The 22,241-nt window shown below is 35.9% G+C and overlaps 1 protein-coding gene across 4 annotated transcripts in view; it reads right to left on the reverse strand.

The window, feature by feature from the left end:
- Scn2a (sodium channel, voltage gated, type II alpha subunit) overlaps positions 1-22,241 on the reverse strand; it is a 124,123-nt gene that overhangs the window by 59,915 nt on the left and 41,967 nt on the right. The window contains exons 1-11 of one of the 4 annotated variants that reach the window (XM_005393295.2): positions 21,388-21,474; positions 19,506-19,822; positions 18,480-18,598; positions 9,938-10,027; positions 9,178-9,306; positions 8,523-8,614; positions 7,375-7,647; positions 4,437-4,500; positions 2,907-3,048; positions 2,561-2,767; positions 957-1,244 (exon numbers count right to left, since the gene is read on the reverse strand). In XM_005393295.2, the coding sequence (XP_005393352.1) occupies positions 957-1,244; positions 2,561-2,767; positions 2,907-3,048; positions 4,437-4,500; positions 7,375-7,647; positions 8,523-8,614; positions 9,178-9,306; positions 9,938-10,027; positions 18,480-18,598; positions 19,506-19,772 (1,671 nt within the window). In that variant the 5' untranslated portion in view covers positions 19,773-19,822; positions 21,388-21,474. Of the gene's footprint in view, positions 1-956; positions 1,245-2,560; positions 2,768-2,906; positions 3,049-4,436; positions 4,501-7,374; positions 7,648-8,522; positions 8,615-8,706; positions 8,799-9,177; positions 9,307-9,937; positions 10,028-18,479; positions 18,599-19,406; positions 19,485-19,505; positions 19,823-21,387; positions 21,475-22,241 lie in introns of those variants that run through there. The other 3 variants (XM_005393296.2, XM_005393297.1, XM_005393298.2) reach the window with 3 other exon arrangements.

Here is a 22,241-nt window from a genome sequence, read left to right on the forward strand (position 1 = left end):
TATATGTATGTTATATTCTTGGTCATTTTTAGTTTTTAGACATTTTTGCAGCAGTACAGATTGCAGCCCTTCACACTGTGCTACATCCCAGAACTTTAGTGATTTTTCATTTTGAGACAGAGAGGGTTTCATTAATGCCCAGGTGGGAGTCAGAATTTTAATCTTCCTGCTTCAGCCTCTCAAAGTGCTAAGATTACAGGCATGCATGACCTCACCTAGCCTCTCTTGGTAATTTTAATGACAATGAAGGGCCTAAGTTGTAAATTTTCAGCAGTTTGCAGTGGTACATAAACCAGAGGCATACAGCAACCATACCTTGCAGTATATAAATCAGCATGTTCTTTGAATCCAAGCCAGGTGTTTAACAAGAACCAGAGAAAATCACAAACAATGAAACGGGACTGCTTATTTGGTGTCATACTTCTCCTCAGTGGACGCTGCCTAACAATCTTGGCTGCATGTTTCACAGAGTGTTCTTCCAGTTCCCCTTGAAACAAGGGCATGAGCAATGCATTCTGCATGGGAAGTTTGCTCACGGGTGGGAACAACTGCACAGATGGCCTGAAAGACTCCGTGGTCCATTCCTGAGCACCTGCCACTAAGAAAATCCAGTTACCGGGTCCAGGCATAGAGCTAAGAAAGGATGGGGACCATCTGCTGATCATCCCTCATGTGGAAAACTGCCCAGGGATGCTTAAGTCTTTAACGAAACCTCAAACCCACAACCCTTCTTGAGCACAGCATCTAAAAATTCCTCCCTGGGATTTCAAAAAAATTGTAAAATCCACAAAATCTCTGAGGTCTTGGCCCAAACACTGAGTGGTCATTACCACTCTGAAAGCGTCGGGCCATCCAGGTGGGACAACATTCTCACCCCCCAAATTCTAGCATCCCACTTAAAAACTCTTGTTGTGAAAATGCAGTTTACAGAATCTAAGTTTCTTTTTTATTTTTACCTGATGTGGAGAAGAAAATCTCTTTTCATATGTGAGCCTACTGCCCTCTAAGGAAAAGCGGAAGCCTTTTCTTCTGATGCTGTCTTCAGATTCGGATTTCGGGACTACACCTTCCTTCTCCTCTTCACCAGACTGTTCTTTCTGTTTCTTTTTCTTTCTTCTGTTTTTCAGCTCTTTTTCACTCTTGGAGCTCAACTTGGATGCTACTGAAGAACTCTCGGAGAAAACTCCCATCCCACCAGCGCCACTAAAGTCTCTGGACTCAGCAGAGGCCGCTGCAGCTGCTGCCTAGAAAGGCACAGAACACATGGCAGTTCCAGGGGAGCTTCAGCATTGTATCTGTGCTGCCAGTTCATTTATCTCTAATGCAATCAGTATAATCTTGCCAAACAATTCTTCGTTTTCTTCCATATTTTGGAAAAATGCTACATTTTTACTATAGTGATCACAGAAAAAAATCAACTTAAAAATAGAAGACAACACATGTGAGTGACAAAATCTTTCGAGCTCTGGCTTCATAACTATGTGTTCTAATTAGCCAGTAATGTGATCAAGATACTCAAAGATCATCACATTTTCTATGACTTCAGCAATAGTTTTAGAAAAAAATTCATAGTTAAAGTTATCCCCTGTATACCTAACCAACACTGGCCCTGCAGCACACTTCCACTTGAGAAGGACTTTTAGTATTAGGCTGAATCACTGAAATTAATTCAGTCAAGTATTTTAATTTAATAAACTTTTTTTTGATTTATTGAGCATATCACTGGAAAAGCACAAAAAAGACATACTACAGATTAGGTATTAGAGAATTCTGGATCATGGCATCCACAGGAATTTATAAATTATAGCAGCACAATTTTTAAAAAAATAAAGTATTCAATGTTGCTACTACCTCAGTGTACATTATTTGTCTGTTCTTTATTACCAATTAAGGATAGTGAATGATAGAACAGAATTGTATTCGCCACTCAAGAAAACAAGACATTGGATTGGTTTAATGTCAAGAGAACTATTTATCTTATTTTGCAGACTCATCAAGTCAAAATTAAAGGATTTACAGAATAAGAGGCAGAGAATAAGAGTGCCTTGGTGATTTCCGTATATAATGCACAGACATGGGTTTGCAAACTTCACATACAGGGATAAAAATATTGAATAGGTCTTTACCTTTCCAGCCTTTATGAAATAATCTTCTCAGTTTGACTCTACTTTTTTTGCCCTTCCCCACTGCTAGTAACACTGTAATGAAGAAGCCACTATAACGGAATCCCTGTTCTCCAGAATATAAAGAAAATGCATCAGGAACAGGTATGAAGGTGTACCCACTTTGTGAGCTTGAATAGATGAGGGGTCAATAGTTAATTTCTTCAGCAAGTCACCAGAGAAAGAAACATGTCAAAAAGTTATAAGTCTCCATGTTTCAATACCAACATGAGTGACAGTAGTCACCAAAATAAAGTCATAAATTCTTAATAACCAAATGCACTCCTCGTACCATACACATTTGACATTTTTCTAATGTCAACTACCACGCCACTGACCTCAGCAGTTAAATCAGCAAATGGAGAGAAAACAAAAGATCTTGGGCTTGTTAACTATACCTGAGCTTCTTCCTGCTGCTTTTTCAGCTGTTCAAGCATCTGCTGAAATTCAGCCTCTTTCTGTTCAGCCTCTTCCAGTGTGGCCTGATTCTGTTCCTCGTAGGCCATGGCCACCACAGCCAGGATCAAATTTATTAGATAGAATGAGCCCAGGAAAATGACCAGCACAAAAAATATCATGTACGTTTTCCCAGCAGCACGTAATGTCTGTAAAAATGGGAGACATTTTGGTACACTTTATATAGACTGTTAGAAGCTCACACTCTGAGTAATGAAGTATTATACAGCAATTTTTTTAATATCTGTATTTCAGGCTCCCCAGAAGAATCATTACGTGTGTTCTCACCAGCTGATAAAGGTTTTCCCAGAAGTCTTGAGTCATGAGACGAAATAAGGACAAGAAGGCCCAGCTGAAGGTGTCAAAGCTCGTGTAGCCATAGTTAGGGTTTCTGCCAGCCTTCACACAGATGTACCCTTCCGGACACTGGCTGTGATTAGATGGGAAGAGAGGAGGTCAATAGCTTCAGCTCTGTTATCTGGCTTTTCTGTTTTCATAGATGCTGATATACTTCATGCAGGCACTGAAGAAAACCTATTTCTTTCACATTACCTAGTGTTTAACCCTGTAGCCTGTGGACTCATTTATATCCTAACGCAATCTATTATGTTGATGGTGTGGATATGATACATAATGGTTGAGTTATATTTACTACATCTCCATACAAAAGCAATTGTATCCTGAGTAACATCTAGGATTTGAGAACATGACCAGGCAAATAAGTCTATGGAGAAAAGTTGAAGTAGAAGTGTGCGCAGGTGTGGTAGGGCAGAGGTGTGGACTTAATGAGTGTATGCAACCTGTGGGGAGAGAATGACCATGTGTAGTTGGCCTTAAAGCCTCAGTGTTGTGCCTGACATGTCTGGCCTGAATGATCTTAGGCAAGTTTGCCAGTTTTGCTAATCTTCTGGTACCTCATACATAAGAATGGGCTGATAGCAGAACTCAAAAGTAGGCAGGCACTGACTGAGATCCTGTATGTATAACATTTAGTAGAGTTCAGACAAGGATTAAAAGGTCTGTTTTCCTTATCTCTGAAATCTGCAGATATAGGCAGCACCATAGGAGCCAAATGCAAAGACTACTATCATTGAAAATTTTGCTATAGGTATCATTTACTAATGTCCACAATCCTCCCTTAACCAAAAGAGCATTTGACATTTTTCCATGATTCTAAAATCTTTCTAAAAAGGGAAAGATGATTAATTCTTGAAAGTTCCTAGGCTTTTGGTCTGTCATTCATAATAATTAAAAGTCCCATATAGCTATGCATTCACTAATCTACATGGTCAACCACCCTATTATTACAATACTCATTTATTATATGAGTAAATGAAGGCAAGGAGGGGTGGCTTTATATGATGGAGTCAACCATGCAGAAGATGCTTTTCATTTTGAGGCCCTTGGTTTAAATATGCTAGACACATAGTCACCATGCCTCAGATATTGACATTACCTTTGGAGAGATTTTTCATTTCAATCCATGGAGATCACATTAGCATAAATAAAATATCACACTGCTACACATACATGCTTATGAATTCTATTAATTTAAGCTTCTTATGTTTATGCACTGCTTTTGTATTTTTCATGGAACTAATTTGGAAGATTAGATGTGACCTAGTATGGAAAAATAATTTCTGCACATGAGTGTGTGAAAGAGGTGAGATCCCACACTTATCCTGGCTATTCTGAGTGTGAAGTGGACTTGGAGGAGGGCTGTGAGTGTGGACTGAGCTAGCCAGGTGGGTGAGAGGCTACAGGTTACTGAGACTGATAGAGCAGGGAAGACTCAGACTTAATGGCAGCACAACTTACCCTGCGTCCGAGCTGTTACCACACAGCAGAGCATCATTCTGCCCTTCCAAAAAGTAAAAGTGACCTATTTAAACAGCAAGGGAAAGAATCATTAAATGTCTTTGACACACTTCAGGTGCTGCATTGAAGTAATAAAGCTTACACATGTTTTCAGTCACAAAAAATTGATAAACTAAACAAATATGTATGGCTAAATGAAAAGATTTTCAAAGTAATTGAATATTTGTTTAGTATATATATTTGTTTATTATGAAAAATAACTTTTTTTTTTTTTACTAAACTCATGTTTAGAAAATCTATTGTAAAAAAGAACAATTCCAGAAGGAATAACTATTTTACAATTCTCATATCAAGACTAATTGCAAATATAAATTTAAACTGCTTGGGTACTTCAAAACAGAGCTGTGAAATTAAGGCTGCTTGCTTGGCTCAAAGTGAGTGAAAGAGAAGCCTTGTTACTTCTAATTGCTTCCATGTAAATGAAATTTTACTTTAAAAATACTTTTTTGGCTGGACTCAAAATAAAGTTAGACTTTTTTTCCTGCCAGTTTTCACTTAATTTTTTGTGAGAATTGGGCTTAGGTGTTTGTCCTTGGTTTTGTTTTGATTTTTGTCTTTCAAATAAACAAAATGAACTTTTTCTCTAGGACTATATATTGTCCAAGTAAATCTAATTTTCATTTTTATGATATAACATATAACTACAAAGATGATCTCAGGAAGTGTACATATACTAAAATACACTTTTGTGCATTCATATATTAATACATACAAAAGTACACACCTAAATGAACTTAAACGTACATGTCTTCTGCCAAAATGTCTTACGTTCATATTTAAGAATGCTGAAGTTCTGTTTAAAGATATTCTAATAGATTATTTAGGGAAATGTGGGTCATAATTTTGTAAATATTTTAAATCCTTATTTAAAGTATACATTGAAAAGCAATTCTAGATTTTTATAGAGTTAAAGTCCAGTGTATTAACACAATATTAAAAATATATGTGTTTTGTATGTAAACCATTTGTGTTATTATTTTTATTTCATAGCTAAGAAGTATTTTTTAAATACAAAAATAGAAAAAGTGACATTTTAATGATTTGCTTGCCTAAAATTTAAAATCATTTGGCATCAAAAACAAGCAATAAGATGAAAAATAAACTTCTTAGTAAAAGGCAATAAAAGGCAAATTGTTAATATTCATTTTTCTTTTCTTTCTTTTTTTTTTTTGTCTTTTTTAGACAGGGTCTCACTATACAGTTCAGGCTGGCCTTCAGCTCTCTTTGTACCCCAGGCGGGCCTCGAACTTGCAACAATCCTCCCGTCTCAGCCTCCTGAGTGCTGAGATTACAGGTGTGCACCACCATGCCTGGATAATATTCCTGATAAATTAAAGAGTCCATATGACTCTGGGAGGCTGAGGCAGGAGGATTGCAAGTTGGAACCCAGCTTGTGCAAATCAGCAACTTAGCAAGACTCTGTCTGAAAATTAAAAGGAAAAAAGCACCAGTGATGCAGCTCAGAGAGCAGGCCCTGGGTTCAATCCTTAGTACTGAAGGAAAAAAAAAAAAAAAAAAACTAAGTGTCTATACGAATTTCCTCAAAATACTATCATCCAATAAAATAAAAGGTAAAAATATCAGCAGACAATTCATATTATAAGACATACATCACTTGTCATGGATACTAGTAAAAACATTTTTAAAAATTATTTACATTAATATTAAAGAACAAATAGAACAGTAGAGAACATGTTGCCTTCTACCAATAGATTTTAAAACATGGTAAAAAGGCTAGTAAGAGTTTAATGAGGTGGTTACTGCTACAGGAGTAGAGAGTGGTAAGATGCATCATAACAACTTGAGGCTATATCTGTGTAGCCTAAGTCTAGTCTTTTCCTTGACTCTCTCCACACATACTAAGAGAAATCCACTGGAAAGAAACAGTGAGAAACAGAGGAAAGATTTGTGTGCAAGGTGTGTCACTGCGCCCTCTCAATAGTAGATGGGAAACTTCATAATTAATGAAATAATTTGTTGCATTTATTCACTGATCCAATGAACTTTATTCTCTCAAGTATAAAAATCCACAAGAATAATAACTTTTTAAATAGTACCATAATTTGAGAAGTGACATAATTTCATATTCAAAAAACATGTAGGCCAGGAAAGATATCTTAAAATAACTATTGCAGTGGTGTATATATTCTGAAAACACCAGTAGAGTGTGGGTAATAGTAATACGTACAAAGGAAGGCATTTAGCCTACCAAGTGACAGAGGTTCAGCCTCAAGGATAAGACATAATGCTGAATTATATAGCATCACAAAGCTATTCTGATGTCGATGCCTAAGATAAAATAAAATTATTCTGACAATAGCCATAATACAAAAACTGATACCAAACAAATAAATTAGACTATCAGTAAGTGAATGGATGAACTAAGGTTGCTTAACTTTCTGATGAGTTCTCAAGTTCTGGTTTCATCTTGGTGAGTGGTTTCTGTTTCCACAAACACTATATATTCTCAAGAGTCAACCAAATAGGTCCAAATTATTTTCTCCAGTCATCTTAATAACATATGTCATCACAACACATTCAAACTACTAAATGATTCAAACTACTGATTTAATAAGATGACTGAAGACTTCTGACCAGTGTTCACCAATAAATGTGTTTTGTTTGTGCAGCATAATACAGACTTGTTTTGGATGCTGTGTAGGGAAAGGTAACATGTCCTCCAATGGTAATTTTTATCATGTCAACTGAAACATAAAGATAAAGAGGGAAGGTAGCATTTGATTCCTTGCCACAAATACTGTTATCTTGAATTAATCTAAGTCACTTGGTTCACATAATAGTTGAGATCATTTTCACCTCATGTACTTATTATTACTTAAAGAATTAAACAACTTAAGGTTAAAAAAGTATATCTTACTTTTATCCTCAATATATTCATCCCAGTTAAACATGCTCACTGTCCTATTGAAAATAGTACCATTCCCGTCCAATGAGTTATTAAAGAAGGAAGTGATATTTATTTCAAAGGAAGAATTGTCTGGAGGCCATTGCAAACATTTATTCCGCAGGTTGCCCATGAACAATTGTAGGCCTATTAGTGCAAACACGCTCAGACAGAACACAGTCAGGATCATGACATCAGAGAGCTTCTTCACGGACTGGATCAGCGCCCCCACAATGGTCTTCAGGCCTGCAAACAAAATCAGAGGGAAGAATTTTAACCTACTGCTCAGTGGCTACTTACTGACAAAAAATATCATGAGCTTGTCCTGGAGAATAAAAATATCATGCAGAATGCCAACCAGATTAGTTTAATGTTTGTGACTGAATAACATTTTCATGAAAAGCCTGCTAGCCGGTGAAAATGAATGAAAGCAGAACTTGTATGTGCATTAGAAAACTGTGAATGGAAACAGCTCAAATGTGTTTCCAAACACTCCTCAGAGCAAAAGAAATGAGTTGGTTATTCATGCTTAAACATTGACCTTGTGTAAATATTTTGCTTTTATTTGCAGATGTCTTACTCTCTAACCCCTTATTGGTTTTAGAAAAGTCTATCTGAATAGAATGGGGAGAAATCTTGATGTCATTGATTTATGAGTTTATCGGTGGATGAATCCTGAAACTTGAGTATGGGTTTACAAAAAGGAAGACATCTGAAAACTGCGCCCCATGCAGCACTCATGCTATTCCTTGCTCTTTCTTATATCTGCAGTTAAAAACACTGCCAGGTTTGGGCCTAAATGCTCAAATTTGTTTAAGTTTGAATGTCTTATAGTTTAGCTCCTATGCAGAAAGCTTGATGTTACAGGATGCAAACCAGGTAGCCTGTTACTGCAAATGTCTCATGCAAAACTTGTTAAACTCAAAGGCTGATTTAGAACAGTTGTAAAGAAAGCAACTAGTAAAAAGCAAAGAATCGAATCCATCCAATATCTGATGTAGCAATTCTTGCTTTATACAGTTATTTGCAATTTGCAACAAGCAATAAGCCCTCTGCAAGAAAGCTGGGATTGTGGCGTTGATGCAACTAAAGTCAGCCTCGGTGTTTAACCTAGCTCTCACCTGGGATGACTGAAATAGTTTTCAGTGCTCGGAGAACTCTGAATGTTCTCAACGCTGAGACATTGCCCAGGTCCACAAACTCTGTCACATATCTGTAATAGGGAGTTCACACACAAACACGATAACACACAAGAAACAGTTGGAGATATAAGGAGCCTACCACCTTATACCACTTTCTTCTTACCTGGAATTACAGAAATAGTTTTCAAAGCTCTCAAGACTCTGAAAGTTCGAAGAGCTGAAACATTGCCTAGGTTTACAAATTCTGTTACATACCTGTAGAATTAAACCAGAGTTATTCAGAATTTAGGGAAATCTAAGTTCATGTTGGTCTTTAACCAAGACCTTTTCAACTTCAATGAGTGTTGCCATCAAATTTCCCAATTAAGAGAAAAATGGTGTAATTATTGATTATAATCCCTGTTATTTGGGAAACTATTACTTTAGAGTGCTAATTGAAATCAAAGCCATATAATTTATTATGATAGTTCCTAATTTCTCCAAACTGAATGATTTCATTAGAAGAAAAATCTGAATTCACATCATTTCTAAGAAAAATGATTGATCTGTTCAGGGAAGCCACCAAAGAGAAATATAGAATAGGCTCCCTGTGGTAATTTACTCTCCAGAACAGAAAATACATGAAGGTACTTACGCAAAAGTAATGACTGTGAAATCCAACCAGTTCCAAGGATCCCGTAGAAATGTGAAATCTTCTAAACAAAAACCCCTTGCAAGTATTTTAATAAGTGATTCAAAAGTATAAATTCCTGTAAAGGTGTACCTATGAGAAAATAGCCAAGCTCACATCAAAGATATATTTATCTGTTCTCTCTATCATATACAGGCCAGGCAGGGCTTACTGCATAAACATATCATTTAATTCTAAAAGACATTTTCATCAAATTAAATAGTCAAATATTGTACTATTAAAAATACTCTGGATTCAGTCTGATTTAAACAAATACACATAAATCTCAAAATGAATGAAGCATTTGTGTTTCATAGAATATATACCACCAAAGGCCCTGAAATATGTACTACTAAAGCGTAGAATTGTGATAGCAAAGGGAAAAAGAATGTATATATTAAGTATCATTTTCATCCATAGATATTAGGAAACCCTGTTAATCTCAAAAGAACAAAAGACATGCAAGGAAGATAAAAGGTACATATAATGGCTGTCCAAAGACTGCAGCAATTTGGGTAACTAACTGAGTGGAACCACCGTGAGTTTTGTCCTGAAAGAAATCAGTTGTTAAAATAAACTTGAATTAGTGTCTGATGTAGCATAGCTGGCATGATTCGGTAAGGAAACTAAAAAAGTCTCCAGATGTAAGAGGCACAATTTGAAACAGCAGGGATTGTCAAAGCTGCAAGATACTTTAAAAGATAATTTAAAATTTTCTACTTACTCTACATTCTTGGTCCAGTCTGGAGGGTTACTCATGGTCATAAATACACAGTTGGTGAGAATCGTGCACATAATGAGCACATTGAATAAAGTGAAAAAAGATTGTCAAGGAAGATGAAATTCAAAAGGAAAATCTCACTTTCATGCATTATCACACCTTCACCACCGTCAAGAATAAAACTTGCAAGTTAGTTATTTTGTGCTACATATTATTTTATCATTGAATCTTTTTCTCTTCATTTCTGTACTTCAACTACACCATATCTAGAACATTTCCTCAGGCCAACTCCTCAATTATTTTGAAGCTATTTAGACAATTGTAATTAAAAAGATTAAAAGCAGATAAATTAGTTCATTGGTGAATAATTTATCAGTTTAGGATTTCTTGATGACAGACTCAACCAAATAATAGCACTGCAAATTCAGCACATAAATAAATACTGGCAAAAAATTCAGCAAAAGTATTCAAGCAATTTATTAAATACATTATAAATTCATCCTAAGGTCACCCAGAAGAATGTCTTATAATAAAGTCCTTTATTATTGGAGTATGTAATATACTTATAAAATTCAGAATTGTGAGAGAAGATCATTGGTGTCTAATGCTGACCCTTCTTGTGTTTGTAACTAAGGCCAAGTTATAAAGTTATTTATGAAATTCCCTGAGATTAGACTGACTTGGCAGTGAAAATGAAAACAATAATCATCCCACAGGATTGGTCTGTGGATCAAAGAGTGAAAATATGTAAAACTTCCTACAGTGTAATGTGCCTGCCACATAGTAGGTGCTCTACAAATGGGTTTTGTGACTTTCTTAATAATAGAAAAAAATACTTTTTATCATGTATATATCATTTGTTTCACCCTATCCTTTTTTGCTCTTGGAGATATAACAAATGCTCTTCACTTTTTTATATTGAAAAAACAAAACAGTAAAACAAAATCATTTAAGAAAATACTCAGCTATCAGATAATTGAAATGACTTTTACATTTAACATAAAAACAATAAGTATTTATTCTCAATAATGTAGCACAATATCCTTTTAATATGTGAATTTAGACAATTATAAAATTTTTAGGGAATAAATACTATTGATAGTCCTTCTTACTTTTTATTTTTGGTATAAGTCATCATATAACTTCCATATAATAAAACATTAACTCACTTTCAAATGCAATTCAATAAGCCAGTGAGTAGGCAGTGTAGTATTAACCTTATAAGCAGGTATCTGTGCAAATTATTCAAAGCAATAGAGGATATAGTTCAATGGCACAAGCACCTGAATTTAATTCAAGCACCTGAAAGCGTAAGCTCCTGAATTTAATTCCCGGTACCAAAAAAAGAAAATTAGTCAAACTAATACTTGATTTTTTTGTTTCTAGTAACTGTTATAAGGTCCTGCTTAATGCTCAACTTATTAAAATATATCCACATGAAAACCGTGATAAGAGAATAATGTGCATCAGCCATGTGAGGGCACTATAGTCTGGAGAAAACAGAAAAGCACTAGTTCAAAGAAAAACACAGTTTTTCTTCATTGCTAAAAATAACAAAAGAAATTCAAAGATGCCTTGCATCCAGGTGTGACATTATACACTACACCTCTAATCCCACTTCTAATCCCAATTTTCTGGGAGGCTGAGGCAGGAAGATCACAAATTTAAGGTCAACCTGGGAAATTTAGCCATTTAATGAGACACAGTAGGACTGTAGTTCAGTGTGAAGACCCTGGGTTCAATCCCCAGTAAAACACACACACACACACACACACACACACACACACACACACACTCCCTTGCCATTAGTATATTAATATTACTTTATAGAGCATTATCTCTCTGTGTGCCTGCTGACTTGTTAGGGCCTACTAGGGAATCATAACACCCTTGGTAGAGGGGCATTAACTTGATGAATGGTCACCAGCCTCAATGATCCTCCCCACAGCCCTAAATTTTTCTATTTGGTTCATCATCCTTCCTACAAAGACAATTTCAGCCTTTCTCCACTTTTCTCCAATCTCAAACTCTCTTCTTCCATTCCAAACTGATGACCTTATTCTCATTTCCAGAGATATAAGAGAGCACAAGACTTCATGTCCCCCTCCCAGACAGATAATCCCCTCTGCATGGAGACCTTTCCTTTCAATCCCTCCACCCACAGATTGGACACTTTCCACTTGTCCAGATCCTTTAGCAAACTCTCAGCCTTTCCTTCCCTTCTCTGTAGGGTCTCCCACCCCATTGCCCTCTTTCTGTCAACATGGACATCATTATGTCTCTCCCATCTTGAGGGAGGGGCAGATTCTCCACTATAACCATGTAACCTTTTGTAGGCACTTACAGCCTACCTCTCTGCTCCATCTCATGGCCAAATCCCAACCCCCACTGGTGTATGTTTGCAATATACAATAACTACATTCACCTTGGGGAATTTATATATATACGTATGTATATCTCATTTTCATCATTTCCACTTCCCCTTCCTGGGGCCCCTCTCTCCACCCATCCTCAGATTCCCTTCCCATCTCCACAAAGTCTACCTTTCTGTTTCCTTTACTTTCTCTTGTATTTTACTCTTCAAATTATTTACATTTTGGGATTTACTTATGAGAGAAACCATGTGATATTTAACATTTATTTTACTCAGCATTATGGTGTCAAGATGCATCCATTTTCCTGCAAATGACTCAAATTTATCCTTCGTTATGCATAACACAATTTCTTGCAAGAACTTTCTGTCTTTCTTTCCCTGATGTTTATGCTGCATCCTTGGCAGGCTGCATTTCTTCCTAAAGAAGGGAAACATTTCTGGTTTGTTCCAAAACAAAAGAATAATGCTGATGATTTGACTTGCTCTTCAGCAGTGCTTAACAAGGATGGTGGTAGCTACCCCTTTACATTAAGTTCTCTTTTCTTTATTTTCCTGAGGTCTTGATTCTCTGGATTCTTAATGCCTTGGGGGCAACAATTTTTCCATATTCTTTGATATGCTGCATTTCCTCTTTGGAAAAGAAATAATATCTTTGCCACCTTCCTATCCTGCTCTCCCGACTCATTCATCAGTGAAAACAACCCCAGGTGTTGTCTATGTGCCACCTATCAAATACACCTCTCCAAGCAGTAATATGTGAAGTTATGTGGGAGCTTAAACTTAGCTCAATACTCTGTTCATAAAATAGATACCAGAAGAATGTATGTTAAGTAAGTGACTGTTAAGTCAGAGGTTGGAGAATCAGATACAGAGTTCTTTTCTGAACTCATCTGCACTTACATATCTCATCACAGTTCAGCACCATTTAAAATTTTCTGAGTTCTAAAATTCAGCTAGGGCCGGGGATGCAGCTCAGCAGCACAAGCACCTACTTGGCAAGCACAATGTCCCGAGTTCAATTGCTGGTACCAAAAAAAATAAAGAAATAAAATAAAATGAATAAAAGTGAGCTAAAAGTCCTTTCAATATATTCCTCTCTTCTTTTGACCTCTCTGTATCCCATAAAATGTTCATGAACTGGCCAGGAATTTAGAAGTTTGGATTTCTCTCTCTTCCTAAACCTCTACATCCAACTTAGCACCAAATCTTGTCAATTCTGTGTGCTAGCTTTAGAATCACTACACTATTTTCCATCTCTACATTGCTGCTTTGTCCAAGACTGACATCAAATTTAATAGTTTATTATAGTTTTCTTTAAATTAGTCTTTCTGAGCCTGTTTGTCTTCTTTCAATCTGTTCTGCACTCTGATACATAATGGCCTTTGTAAACATAATTTGGATCATTTTGGCAGTTCTCCACTATTTTAGTGTGTTTTTATTTATTTATTTATTTATTTTTCTTTGTGAGACAGGGTTTCACTGTGTGGTTCAGGCTGACCTTGTACTCACTTTGTAACCCAGGCTGGTCTTGAACTCATGGTAATCCTCCTGCTTCAGCCTCCTGAGAGCTGGAATTATAGGTGTGGGCCACTACACCTGGCTCCCCTACTTTTAGAATAATGATAAACATGAAATAAAGATTCTAAGACATGACCTGGTTTACTTTTTCACCTTCAGCTACTTTTCATTACATTGTGTACATTGTAATAACTGTAAGTATTTTAGAATATATGTCATTATGAATGTTTTCTATGCCTTTTTTCTAATCAGGGCCTTTCAAATGCCAGGTCTCCTGGAAATGCTCTCTGCTTTACTCAGATATATATATATATATATATATATATATATATATATATATATTTCCAACAGAATAGTACCTAAATTTTTAGTCTACAAATTACATGTCTGTGTAGCACCATGGTATATTTTTCTGGTGACAATCTTTACATATATTATCCATATAAGTTTCTACATTTTTCAAAAAAAGTATGGTATAAAATAAACATAAGGTGAAAATTAACAGCCTGATGGAATTAACATTACAGTGGACCCAGCCACCGTTTTATGATTCTTGATAAAAGTTATTTATTACATTAGAATTTTAACAATATAAAATAAAGTAAAATATACCTAAGTATTAATTAATGACATGTATGTTTATTTTCTAGTAAGTCCCAGGTGATAAGGCATCTCATGTTCAGACAAGATGTTTTTCACATTACATAAGTGTCATTTCAGGGGCAAATATCTATTTCAGTTAGAAGTCATGATAGATTAAAAACATATGCAAGTATCTTGATTTTAAAATAAAATAGTGGGTAGTAAGAGTTAGGTTTGTACATGGTTAGCATACTATGTCTCTAAAGTTTCAAAATCCATTAACTTTATTAATCATTATTAATTTAACCATCAGTCTCATATTTTTCCAATTCCTGAATTTTGATGAGTGACTGAAATAGCAGGAATTCAGGTAATAATAACAGCTATTTAAATATGAATAACACAATGCAGGTATAAATTTTATATTGGTAATATTGTGCTTGAGAAAGTAGAAAAACTGCAGATCAAAACAGATTTCAGTGAAATACATGATCTTCCTACAAGGAATTTAAGTCAAAAGTCTACCTTTTTCCTTTTATATTGGGCTTTTTAAAATTGTCATCATTCCTATCCCTTAATCATGGGTAGGAAGAACCAACATTGTAAAAATGGTCACAGGCCCAAAACTGTTATACAGATTTAATGCAATCCCAATCAAAATACCATTAGCAAACCTCAGAGATCTAGAGAAAACATTGCTAAAATTTATTTGGAAACAAAAGAGACCTAGAATAGCAAAGGCAATACTGGACCAAAAAGGCAAGCCAGGAGACACCACAATTACTGACTTGAAACTATACTACAAAGCTACTGTGATGAAATAGGCAAGGTACTGTCAAAAAAACAGACCTGAGATCAGTGGAACCAGTTAGATGATGCAGACACAACTATAAACACACTCAACTACCTTATCTTTAATGAATGGGCTAAACATGTTCACTAGAAGAGGGATAGCCTGTTTAATAAATGATGCTGGAATAACTGGTTTTTCACATGCCAAAGACTAAAAGTAGACCCATATCTATCACCATGCATTAAACCAAAGTCAAAATGGGTCAAAAATCTAAATATTAAAACAGAAACACTAGATCTACCAGAGGAGAAAGTACATAGAAATCTTAAATACATAGTTGTAGGCACAGTGTTCATGAACAAAACCCGAACTGCACATGAAATACTGCAAAAAATCAACAACTGATAGCTCATCTTATTCAAAAGTTTTTGCACATCAAAAGAAATCACCAACAGAGTGAAGAGAAAACCCATAGAATGGTAAAAAGTTTAGCCAACTGTCCCTCAGACAAAAGGTTTCTATCAAGAATATATTAAGAACTGAAAAAAATCAGGCCACCCAAATTCAAAGACCCAATCCAAAAATGGACATCTGAGATGAATACACATTTCTCAGATGAAGAAATACAAATGACAAAAAAAATATATGAAGAAATGTTTGACATCATTGGTCATTCAAGAAATGCAAATTAAAACAATACTGAGATTCCATCTCACCCCGGAAAGAATGGCTAGCATCAAGAAATCAATCAATAACAAATGTTGGCAGGGCTGTGGGGAAAAAGGAACCCTTCTCCACTGTTGGTGGGAATGTAGACTGGTATAACCACTGTGGAAATCAGTGTAAAGAGTCCTCAAGAAACTGGGATTAGAGGTCCCATTCAATCCAGATGTTCCCTTTCTGGGTATTTTCTGAAAAGAATGAAAGACATCATACCACAACAATGTATGTGAACCCATATTTATAGCAACACAATTTGTAATTGCTAAATCTTGGAAACAAGCTAAATGCCCATCAACCAAGGAACAGATAAAGTAGGTGTGGTCTTTTTATACAATGGTGTATTACTCAGCTATAAAGAAGGAAATACTGGACACTTTTATAGGGAAATGTATGCAACTAGCAATCATACTCATAAGTGAAATAAATCAGATTCACATGTGTAAGCATTGTATTGTCTCCCTAGTGTAAGAAATTGAGAGAGTAAATAAGATCCAAAATGTACAATAGATATTGTGAAAGGGAAAGAAACTGCTCAAAAAGGAAAGAACAATTGGGATGTAGAAAGGAGAAAAGGAAGGGAAGGAAATATGTATATATATATATATATATACACACATACATATATACATACACAAGATAGCTAACATAATTATGCTACTAATTTTGATTAGTTCATTGAAATGAATGATTTATGCTTATTGATTGATCAATTGTGCATGCCTATATCTTATAATCTGAGCAACTACTTTGCAGATAATAATATGAAATATAGCCATTGTTAATTTCCTATTATCTTGCTTTGAAATTCTGTATCTTTTTTGTTTTCTTCTCTTTGAAGTTAAAAAAAAATTCTCATCATTCAAATATAGGACAAAGTAAACTTTTTTGACTCATTCAAATCTCTTTTAAACTTACTTGTCATCTGATATTCCAACCTCTGATTTAACAGTCACTTACTTAATACACATTCTCCCAGTGTCTACAGAGTATTGAACTATTTTTTTTCCACATAACTTCACATTCATTTATGTTTACAGAAGGGAAAATGTAATTTTACAAAAAGTAAAATGAATAATTTATGGAGAGATTGTATAGTACACAAGTTATAGGCCACCCAAATATGAATTCCAACTTTATTTTGCATTTTTAATGCTAACTCAAAAATGATTTTTGCTATGTGCAATTAAGTTCTCTTACTTGACAAGTAGCAGTAAGGATACACAATTGTGTAAAGTAATTCATAGTCAATTTTTAAATCTAAAACATAAATATCAAGTGGAAATATATTGATTTTACATAAAACTTGGTCAAGGAATGAATGAGAAGCAAAAAACAGGATGGCGTGCTTCTAAAGGCATTATTTGCCACACTTCCAGGCAAGCCTGCAAACACACTTTGTCTCCCCTCCACCCAGAATTGAGGCAAAGACACAGTACCAGGCTCATCCCATTGCCTGAACTCCTTCTTTATCTAATAACTACCTTATCTGATTTAAAATGTCTGCGTCTGCTCAAGGTGCTGAGTTTTTATGAAGCAATCGTTAAAGACAGGTTCTGGACTTGAATCTCAAGACATGACTCTTTCTGAACAGGAAAAGACACTAAAAGTAGCCTTACCTGAAGTTGTGCTAAATTTCACTTTACTCTGCTGTATCTCTGGTTCCAGATGCAAAACACTTCTTATCCCAAGGCTTCTGTATTCTTTCTGTAAATGTTCCAGCTCAGCACACCCCTGCTCTTCCAAATTTTTGCTTTCAAGGATAGCTGCCAGCCAGACTGCTGTCCCCAGACTTGAATAAAGCCTCATATCTCCAACTACTTTATTTAACTTAAAGAGGAAATCAAATCACTATATCTCATCAAGTATCATCAATTCCACTTCTAAGAAGTGGATACTTCCATAAAGAGAATAAAGAACAGGCAGAAAGTAAACATTTGAAGTAAAACATAAAAATAGGTAACAAAAAAGAAGAGAATAAAAAGAAAAAACTTCAGTAGAATTCTACTGGGAAAATAACGTGGAGAAATATTGGAAATGTTAGTATATATACAAATATAGCTATAAATTTTTATTAACTCAAAACTTTCAATATTGGAAGAAAAAGTAAATAGTATTACAGTTCAGACCTAGAATAGAAAAAATTGTGTAGTTCAGATTATATATATATATATATATATTTCTTTTTTCCAAATCACAAGCAGAAAAGAAAATTAGTACATGGAAATTATCCCATTACATAATATTGTACAATTGGAAGATATAAAAGAAAAGCCTGGTAATATAAATAAAATTAATAAAATCTTGAGGTATCAAACAGCTCAGGAGGAAGTAGAAGAAAAAATAAAATAGAAGTAGTGAATCAGAGATAGGAGAAATACTTAGAAGTTGGGGAGAAGCACTTTGCTCACTTAAGATCCCATTTTCCAAAAATCTAACTGTTGAGTACAAAAAAAAAAGGGTAGAACATTGTAAACCACATTCATTTAAAAATGCTCAGATCAATAATTTGGTCAAAGAGAAAATAACACACTACGTAACCATTCAAAAAAGGATATGAATGTACCAAAATCTTAATAGCTAATTTTCTAATAGGGTTGAAAGGAGTTAAAATGTACAGGGCAGAGGTGGCACTGAATCGAGAGATTGCTTTCCCTTTATTCAATACTATAAATGTCTGAAAAAGAAAACAAAAAACAGAAGACAGAATTTAGAGTATACAATAAGGATATTTTGACAAAAATTGTACCATATATCTAGAAGTATACATTGTTCTATAAAATAACATAGTAATTTACTAACTACCAACATATAACAGGACGATAGTGTTTTTTTTCTTTTTGAGCATTATAAATTCTCTTAACAAATTTTATAAGCAGTGTGAGGATTTGATTATAAAAAAAATTTGTAATCAGTACCATAGATGTTCAGCATCTTTAGAAATTTTAACATCACTATTTTTAAAGTGCTTTTAGCCAGGCATTTTGGCCCAGCCTGTCATCCCAGTACTCAGGGGAAGGGGGCAGGGCTGAGCCAGGAGAATCACAGTGAGTTTGAGAGGAGCCTGGATTACATTAACACAAATAAACAAATGAACAAACAAACTGCTTTTTATAATTCACATAAAGTACAAAAATGCAGTTTTGGTTAGGTAATATTCTCATAAGGACTTCTAGTTTTTCCGGTTGTAGTCTCTGCTGAAACTGTTTAGCAGATAATGTTCTTGGAAATATAAAAAATATACTTCCAGTTTCCTCTTTCACATTTCAAAAGAATCCAGGTTAAGTTGCACCCGGTTTAAGGTGTAATCAGTATGCATGAAGGTAAATGGAATTCTACCCTTCCTCAACCGCCCTACTTCAGGATGCCTCTCCAGTGCTCTGCTTGTCTCAAGAATACAGGTTCAAATGAACGCTTCCAAAAGACTTCTAGAATGATTCGTCCATCACTTGGTCAGGCCCACTTTGCATCCTAGTGATACTTACACAGATGAGAGGAGAATAACATTCTTCACCATCATCTCAGGGACCAGCCCGGAAACAACTAGGAAACAGGAAGTAAAAGCTACTTGACTAAAAACTCACTTTCTTATTGATATAGTAGGGGTCCAGGTCCTCCAGGGGCTCTGACACCATCTCTGGAGGAATGTCTCCATAAATAAATGGAAGGGATTTCCCTGCTTCCAAGTCACTGTTTGGCTTTGGGCCATTTTCATCATCCTCATCCTTGCGCTCCTGTTTGGGTCTCTTAGCTTTCTCTTCTGCAATGCGTTGTTCAATAGCAGCAAGGGATTCCCTGGTAAAGAAGCGGAAGCTGTCAGGTCCTGGCGGTACCAGCACTGATTGTGCCATCTTTTCATCCTGCTCCTTTATCACGGTTTAGCTCCTTGCATAAGAAAGTGCTACAGAAACAGGGGGAGGGCGAAAAGAAAGCAATGACCATTAGGATAAAAAGTGACTGTGGACATCACACGACACTGAACTCTGACACAGAGTATATAAGCAAAGATAGCATACAATTTACAAAGGAAGCTGTATTTAGCATTCAGGGAATCTCATGCATGCACTCATTTGCTTGCACAGAGAATCTAGCTTGCACTTTCAGTAGGTGTCTATGAGGTAATCTGATTTCCCACTCTCAGAATGTTTTCAGTGATTGTGCTACTTGGGGGAAAATACCCAGTTCAGAGCTTGGAAATGGAGGATACTGTTTTGTGCTTGCTGTTTCACTTGTGTGACTATTTTGGCAGCCATCTTTTCAGCATCTTTTCTGGAAAATACATCAGACTCAGACAAAAAAATCACAAAATTGTCGAACAGGGCTGTGTGAGGCTCTCGTACGTCCCTCTCTATTTGCTTTCTATGTTCCCTTTGGCCCAAATTATCACCTTTAAGTTTATTCCAAATCGTCACACCTGGTAAAGAGATCCAGAAATCCTGAAGTGCCAAGGTGTGGAAACATAGGTAGGTACTGATTGAAAGCAAGAGAGTAGGGAGGAGCCGGAGATGCCTGACTGTGTTTGGAACTGCTCGGAAGCTGCACAGGAAGGGACCCAGCTCCTGCCAAACCAGGCAGGAAGTCACTCCCATCAGCAGTCTGTAGCTTGGACCCCCGGCTTAGCAACCTGCTGCTACCTAGTGTATTGCTTCTTAAATTAACAAATTTGCAGTACCTTAGGAAACACTGTAGGGATAGCCTATTTTTTTCAAATAGATCCCGTTTTACAAAATCTAACCTAGTAGTCCATGGATCCATTTCAGAATTTGGATTTGAAAAACATGTCTAAGATAGTTTGAGCAAACTCCCCTTACACATCTTTATGATAACATAAATGAAGTCTTATTGTTATTGAAATTATATTTTACTAATGTAGATAACTCAGCAAAGCACACAAATCATTCCAAATGTAATCTCTGAACCAGGAGTTCCTCTACTATTTGAACAATGCAATCAAAACCTTGACTCATGGATTTCATCGGTACAAAATCACTTCATCTATTTTCCCCTTTTTAATATCAGTCCATTACTTCCCACATGTATTTCCTACTGAAATATATGAGATGCATTTTGTAGGAGTAACATATGTTAATATCCAGTTCATTTCTGCAGTATACCAGATAAAGCAGAGGAAATTTGAACTAACGTAAGCTACTGTATAGTTGCCACAATTGTTTCTGAAGTTGACCAGAATATTTCAGCCACCAGACTGCCCTCCCAGTATCACAGTATCTCCAGAACATCCCTCACCCATCCCCAGAGACCCTCAGCCACACACAGGCATGAAGATGATCCTTGCACACTCAGGGGAGGGGTCTGCCTAGATGGTCTAATAGAAGAGACATGCTCAAACATACAGTCAGTAGCTTCAAAATGAAAGTGGTCCCCCTGCAGATTCCCCTAGGGATTCTACTGTAAGGGGAAGAAGCATCACAGAGAACAAGCGTAATAAGAATATTAAAACATTACCCCTGCAGAATCTTTTACACTCAGAGTTTGAGATTGATAAGCTGGAACCAAGAAGACTGCAGCTAAAATTCCATCATGCTTTAAAAAAAAATTTTTTTTTAAATTCTCCTTCAAAGACCACACCTAACTTCCTGTAAAAGGATTCTGGTAACTGAAGTAAGATGCATCGTTTCCTGTGCAGGGACTACAAAGTGACATTATTATAACTGCCACTAGAGGGCTGGGGACAGCGGAGGCACTGCATACAGACAAACGTGATTTAGCCAGAGTTTTCAGGCTCAGAGCTCTGATCCCACAGACTTGCTCTGAAACTAATGTTAAGACTTTGCTGACTCAAATGGTTAATTTTGTTAACCAATAATGCTTCTATTTATGCTTTTTATTTTCTCTGCCAGAAAGGCATTCAACCAATATAAAAATTTTAAAATATAAGTAAAAAGAAAGCAAATAAGGAAGGGTTGAAAACAAAAATCCATATACAACAGCAATGAGATTAGTAAGAATATTACACGCAGTCAGACTTCACATGAGTCTCAGGCTCATAGCATCTGAAAACCAATTATTTGCTAATTTAACAAACAGCCTTTGGTCACACAAATTAACTCTCCCTAGGGAAATAAAATTAACCAATGACACATCAATGTATTCTATCTCTGATTTGAGCCATTGAAAAATAACCAGAAGCCAGGCATGGTGGTGCATGCCTGTAATCCCAGCACTCAGGTGGCTGAGGTAGGAGAATCTTTGTGAGTTTGAGACCAGTCTGGGCTACAAAGTGAGCTCAAGACCAGCCTGAACTGCAGAGCGAGACCCTGTCTTAAAAAGATTGGAAGAAAGAGAGAGAGAGAGAGAGA

The sequence above is a fragment of the Chinchilla lanigera genome, unplaced genomic scaffold, assembly GCF_000276665.1.
Source record: "Chinchilla lanigera isolate Chin_1 unplaced genomic scaffold, ChiLan1.0 scaffold00048, whole genome shotgun sequence".
In the NCBI taxonomy this organism is placed as follows: Eukaryota; Metazoa; Chordata; class Mammalia; order Rodentia; family Chinchillidae; genus Chinchilla; species Chinchilla lanigera.